Consider the following 6,473-nt stretch of genomic DNA (forward strand, 5'->3'; position numbering starts at 1 on the left):
TTGAGGGGAAGAGGTTGGGAGGAGCTGTATTTGGCTTGTTGAGCAAATATATAAGCTCCAAGCTGTGGAAGGTCCATGTGGTGAGGATTATATGGCAAGGTTGGGGGGAGAGTAAGTGTGAGGCTGGCAGCAGCTTTCGATAGAGCTCAACCATCATATGGAACTGCAGTCTTAAACTAAGTGGCTTTTTGGCACAGGGAAGGACAAGACATGGGTATAGAGATCAGGAGCTCTTCAGATTCCTTCTGTTTGAAACTAGGTAATGTTTGAGATGTTCTTTCCTGTAATGCTCTGAATGTTCTTTATCCAAGAGTTGTTGATATGAAAGGGATGGTTCCTACAGGCTGATAGTAAAAAATGGTTCTGTTTAAAATAATGTTTCCTGAACTATCCTGCATTGCCTGGGAAAGTTACTTAGATGTAAGCTTGTCTTAGGTAGAAAGAGTGAAAAATAACTAGGCATTATGATATTTGTCCTAAGATACATGTTAGGCAGGGATGTTGTACATCAAATCTATTGAAGTATAGTTGAAGCCCAGCCTGTGTATTGTGCCATGTGACAAAAGCTGTAGCTGAGAGTTGCGAACTGCTCCTGCTGAGCATCCTTAGCTGTTGTCTCTTGGGTTTAGGTTTTTATCAGGGTTGTGGTAGTTGAAAAAAATCTTCATGTTGGAGTATCTTTTCTGCAACTATTGTCTCTGCATGGTTCTCCCCATGAGGGTCTGTCCCTCATGTTTCTTTTGGCTCCCTCTTGTCTGTTTCTCCTCAGTGGATGTTCTAAAACTGTTCTGCTTCTGTCCTGAAATTAACTGCATACTGACTTTTTTCAAATATTCTGTGGACATTCATAGCTCTTTAAGGATCTGATTTTCTGCAGTGGTCACTATCAAGTTTACAAACAAACTATGCTAGCTTCACTTTCATCCCAGAATACATACTGAATGCAAAATACAGAACTGTAACCAGCTGGTACATTCAAATGACAGTCATGCTTGTGAAAATACTGAAAGGCTAAATAACAAATGCCTTTAGGAAAGCTAAGATTGCTGGCAGGGTGGAAAAAAAGCTTGCAGGAATTGCAGCTGGGGGAAGACTACATGCAATTGTGAATCTTCTGGAAAGGAAGGCAGCTGCAGGGACTGTATGGGTGCTTGGTTCTCCGAGTCTTTCTCCAGTCTTGGAGTGGATCTAAAGCTTCCAAGCCACAAGTAAGACAATGCACACCAAGAGGCAAAACACATTCATTATGATCAGAAAAAGATTACTGTCAAGCGTTTATCTCTGTTCCATGATGTTTCCTCTTGCTAGGGAGAACACATTGGTGTATTGTGTGTTTTTGGTGTGTGGGTGGGTATGTTTGTGTTTTTTGTTTTTTTTTTTTATCCCTCTTAAAATGATGAGAGTCAGTTGGCAGTGACTAGTTCCTGTGGTGACTCAACCTGTTCCCTTCTTAAGGGAAGGAGAGCGTGACTAAGCCCAAAGGGGATAGGTGTTGCCGATGGGTTATTAAAAAGTCCTGACAGTGAAAGACTTACTTGTGCATTGGCATTGCCAGTGAGAGTCTACAGTCTTTTTGGGAATGAGATGGGGGGTTAGGTATAGGCTTCCTTAATTTTAATCAGTATTGGTCATCTGTTAATTGCCTTTTAAAGTTTTACCTGAGGGGTATATTTTTGAGGAGGATTCTGAGCAACTTCTGTTTGCTAAAGGATGATTTAATTCCCCTGCACTAGATCAAGGAAATGCAAGGCTAGACTGTTCCATCCTTTAGCCTGTTTGTTTTATGGCTTCTTTTTCCTTCAAGGAAAAGCTGCTGTTTTCTTTCCAGCATCTCTCAATTTTTGAGGCTTTGGAGTATGGGGGGTAAAGGTGCTAGAGAGCAGAAAACTTAGTGCATGCACATCTCTTGCCCCCTGCTATCTGCTCCATAATCAAAGCTGTTTCCACATTGACTTAGGTGTTGTGGTTTGTTTTTTCCTTGGTTTGTTTGGCTTTTGTGTGTGTTTGGTTTGTTTTGTTTTTTTTTATCTGGGGGCTTTTATTCTTCCCCAGTGGCAATAACTGTCAGGTGGGTTAGTTTCCCTGCTCATCTTCAATGATCTCTGTCACTTTGTATTTGTGGTGTTGACTGTTGTCTCCTTTTACCAGATGACATGGGTAACTGCAGACATGGAAAAACATGTTATCCAAGTGTAATCTAGAAAAGTTGTATTTGATGACTGATATTCCTGTGTTCACCACAGTAAACTTTGCTTCAAGTGGTTAAATAGGTTGCCTTGTGCTGCCTTTACTTTCAGAAAAGTCATTAAGCTGCTTTTACTATGATGGCAATAGTTGACCTGACCACCTAGGCTGAGCTTTTTTTTTTTTAACTCAATGGGAGAGATGATACTGTAGCATTCGTGCTAACTAGCCATCTTCATGCAGAGATGTACAGAATTTGGGAAAAGAACACCAATAAGTATTTATGTCAAGAGGGGAAAACCAGAACTTATCCTCACTCTTGGGAAGTAGTATCTTCAGACCCACTCCTCCAGAAGGAGCTATCAAATGTCTGGATTTCTGTAACACTCCAGCTTGTCTGCATCTCTGCTTCATCTGAAACAGGAGTAAGCTTTGCAATAGCGTTCTATTGTAAAATTGCTGAGTTTGACTCTGAGATGCATTGTTTAACTTCATGTTTCCCAAATAAAAAGGGTTTAAACTGATCCTATAAAAAGTGCTGACTTTTATTCACTGAACTGTCCATACAGCTTTTCTGTTATGCGCCACAATCTGCAAGCTTCAACTGCACCAGTGCACGGTTTCCATATTGAGCAGCCAGTCCCCTTTCTGCAGTAGGTGACCACACCACAAAATGGCTCCAAGTTTTCTTATCTCTGTATAGTCTGTTGCATTCTTATTGTGCTATCTAGTTGCAAGACCTCAAATGGGAAAAACAATCTCAAAACATTTGTGTTGCACATAACGTCTAACATAATAACGAGTTGTGCTTGCATGCAGAAAATGCTTGTGGGCTGCTATTCCTTCTGGTGCTAGTCCTACATTTCTCACTTGACAGAGAGCTCACTCTTGTTTTCAGATTTTTAGGGGATGAACAAGTAGCTGCTACCTCAGGCTGTTCTTGTTTGTTAGATAGGCAGTTCTGGCTACCATAACTGAATTTTACAAACTGCAGGGTGAGAAGGCTTGGACAGCAACCTGATCTAGTTGTGAATGTCCCTGCTTACTGCAGTGGGGTTGGAAGGGACCTCAAACGGTCGTCTAGTCCAACTCAAAGCATTCAATGATTCTCTGACTTGGGTGGCTTTTTGTGCTTTGGGTTCTTTTCTCTGCTAAAACCCTAGTAGGTAGCAGAGAGGGTGGCGGTGCAGCATTAGCTGTCTGGTTTGGATGGTGTATCTGTGACAGAGGGGTGCCTTACTGCAGTCTGTAGTCCTGTCTGGTGTCTTTTGCTGCACAACCTGCCTATTAACCATAGCTTGGGTTACAAACAATCTCTCTGTACCATCAGCTAAAAAGTGGCCCCTGGAGTAGGGGTGGGAAAAGGGACACTTGGAAGTGGTACCTTCCCTTAGGGCGGTGGCCCCGTGAGGAGCCAGGTGTGGGGGACTGTGCTGAGGCCTAACCTGCACCCCACAGCCCTCAGCCAGGCCGGGGCCAGGGCCACCTTGCTGGCCTCCTTTCTGCTTGACTCTGGGCCCTTCTCACAGAGAGCCTGGCCAAGTGGACGTGGCCAACACAGAGGACCAGCAGCAGTGGTCAGGGACCTGCAGCCTGCCCAGGACCTCCGGCCATTGTGGTGGCCAGCACTCCAACATCTCTCAGCAGTCACGGGTCTCTGCTGGTTCTCGCTCCTTAATAGGCCGCCCAAAGAAAATTTTTAAACTGGGTCATTTGTAGCCTGTGCCTCCCCTCCTAGCTTAAAGGATTTAAACAGAATGTTGTCATCTGTTTGTTTACAGCAGTGGGCTTTTCCAAGAAAGAGCTGCTTGTGTCAGAACTGAAGTCTGCATGTCAGATTCCCCTTCTCCTTCAGTAGTTCCCTCAATCTTGCTCTAGGCCACTGACAGCTTCTAACTTGCAGCTAGTTTTTTTGGGTGTGTGGGAAGTAATGGGGAGTCTGTAAGTAGTCAGGTCATTTCCAGGACCAAACCTAAAACCAGATGCCTTAACAGCTCACTAAAACTTTTCTCTTCTCCCCCCTTGCAATTGGTAGGTATTCATCTGCATGAAGGAAAGACGCGCGAGGAGATTGGATTTAGAACTGCAGCATTCACTTCAAGATGCCCCAAAAGGAAAATACTGATTTGCAAGTCTCATCTTTCAAAACTGTCGGCATTCTTCCAATCAAAGAAAAACGTTTCTTGAGAAAGATGACTTGTGAAATCTGTGAACAAAGCTGAATGAAAGACAACATGCCTTACAGTGGACACTTATCTTGAAGGGGTGACACTGCTCTTAAACTAAAACACAGGCACTGTAAGAACACTGATCCTGAGCAAGAATAAGGATTATAGAAACTGCATCAGAATGTTTGTTAGTCCCAGAAGAGTCAGAAAATGCCATTTTTTGCAGATATTTGCCACTTGCTTCATACTGTGTCTCATGATCTTTTGGGGACCGTTCGATAATCACATTGTGAGCCATATGAAGTCCTATTCATACAGATACCTCATAAATAGCTACCATTTTGTGAATGACAGCCTGTCTATCAGCAGGGTTAACTTGGACAGAATATCAAGCTACCGGTACTTGATCAACCATAGAGAGAAATGTCAGCAGCAGGATGTTCTTCTGTTGTTGTTTGTGAAGACTTCTCCCGAAAACCGTAATCGGAGAGACGCAATTAGACAGACTTGGGGTAATGAGAAGTATGTTCGTTCTCAACTTAATGCCAACATTAAAACTCTTTTTGCTTTAGGACAACCAACAGATCATCCACAGCAAACACAGCTGCAAAGGGAACTTGAGCTGGAAGACCAGAAATACGACGATTTGATTCAGCAAGACTTCTTGGATACTTTTCATAATCTTACTCTTAAATTGCTTTTGCAGTTTAGCTGGGTGAATGCCTACTGTCCTCATGCCAGGTTCATTATGTCTGCAGATGATGATATATTTATCCATATGCCAAATCTTGTTGCTTATCTCCAAAGTTTAGCACAAATGGGTGTTCAAGATCTCTGGATTGGCCGTGTCCATCGTGGATCCCCTCCCATAAGAGACAAGAGCAGTAAATACTATGTTCCATATGAAATGTACCAGTGGCCCTCTTATCCTGACTACACAGCAGGAGCTGCATATGTAATATCAAGTGATGTAGCAGCTAAAGTATATGCGGCTTCATTGACTCTCAATACAAGTCTTTATATAGATGATGTTTTCATGGGTCTCTGTGCCAATAAAATGGGAATTGTACCACAATATCATGTATTTTTTTCTGGGGAAGGAAAGGCTCCATATCATCCCTGCATTTATAACAAAATGATGACATCTCATGGACATGTAGATGATCTTCACCAGCTCTGGAAGCAGGCTACAGATCCCAAAGTTAAAAAGCTTTCTTCAGGGATTTGGGGTAGATTTTATTGCAAACTAGTCAATATTGTGCTTCTCTGTAAACTATACTATGAGGACACATATCCTTGTTCAGCTGCATTTTCTTAGTACTTGAATATCTGCATTGAAGATCCACTGAGCCAAAACAGAGCAACAACTTTTAGCTGTTTACTCAAAATTGTATATGAACATGGAAAGAGGTGAGACTTAAATGTGAATAGCTGTGGGGGCTGGTGAGGGTGGTAAGATGGTCCCAAATTCTGTTCAGAAACTCTTAATGGAATAGCTCTACTATTGTACTGCAGTTTTTTTACATTGTAGCCTGTTTTTGTGTTTTTGTTTTTGTTTTTTTTCTCACTCTTCAAGGGATGCAAGTCTGGATTAAATGAACTATAATGAACTTATAGACTTTGAAATGCTTGGTGAAAAATGTGTTACTTTGAACTTGTCAGTAAGTTTTCAAATTTCTTTTTTAAAAAGCTATGTGAACTAAGGCACATGATAAAAAGAAAATCTGCTATATCAAAACGGAGTAGACTTGTCACAACACAAGGAAAATAGAACTTCTGACTTGATGAATGAGGCTGTTGCAGTAGTTTAAGGCAATGTCAAATGGTTACAAGTATTGACCAATTCTCAATGCTTCATAGAAAGTCTGGACCGGCACAACTGACAAGAGTGAGTGCTAGAAGCAAAGACCTGCTGCAATCTTTTTCTCAAAGCTCTCTAAATCTTTGAAAGAGGGAAACTGTTTGCGTGCCATCTGACTTGGTTGTTCTCAGTAACAAAGGAGCTCCCTTTAGCTCAGCACTGAACTTAAAAGGATAAAAATCAAATATTACTCATGTAACTGTTTTGCTGATCTTTCTCTGCCTTCTGAAAACTGAAGTAGGATATTTAAAAGGTCCAAT

At 41.9% G+C, this 6,473-nt stretch overlaps 1 protein-coding gene across 1 annotated transcript; it reads left to right on the top strand.

Moving 5' to 3' along the window:
• Positions 1–4,533: 4,533 nt before the first annotated feature.
• B3GNT5 (UDP-GlcNAc:betaGal beta-1,3-N-acetylglucosaminyltransferase 5) lies at positions 4,534–5,710 on the top strand. Its single transcript, XM_008944462.1, has one exon. The coding sequence runs from the start codon at positions 4,534–4,536 to the stop codon at positions 5,668–5,670; it is 1,137 nt and encodes a 378-aa protein (XP_008942710.1). The 3' UTR covers positions 5,671–5,710.
• The last annotated feature ends 763 nt before the right edge of the window (positions 5,711–6,473 follow it).

The sequence above is a fragment of the Merops nubicus genome, unplaced genomic scaffold (assembly GCF_000691845.1).
Source record: "Merops nubicus isolate BGI_N331 unplaced genomic scaffold, ASM69184v1 scaffold24857, whole genome shotgun sequence".
NCBI lineage: Eukaryota > Metazoa > Chordata > Aves > Coraciiformes > Meropidae > Merops > Merops nubicus.

Excerpts from the sequence above, each read along its gene's own strand:
- B3GNT5 (XM_008944462.1), top strand. The coding sequence starts at position 4,534 with ATGTTTGTTAGTCCCAGAAGAGTCAGAAAATGCCATTTTTTGCAGATA.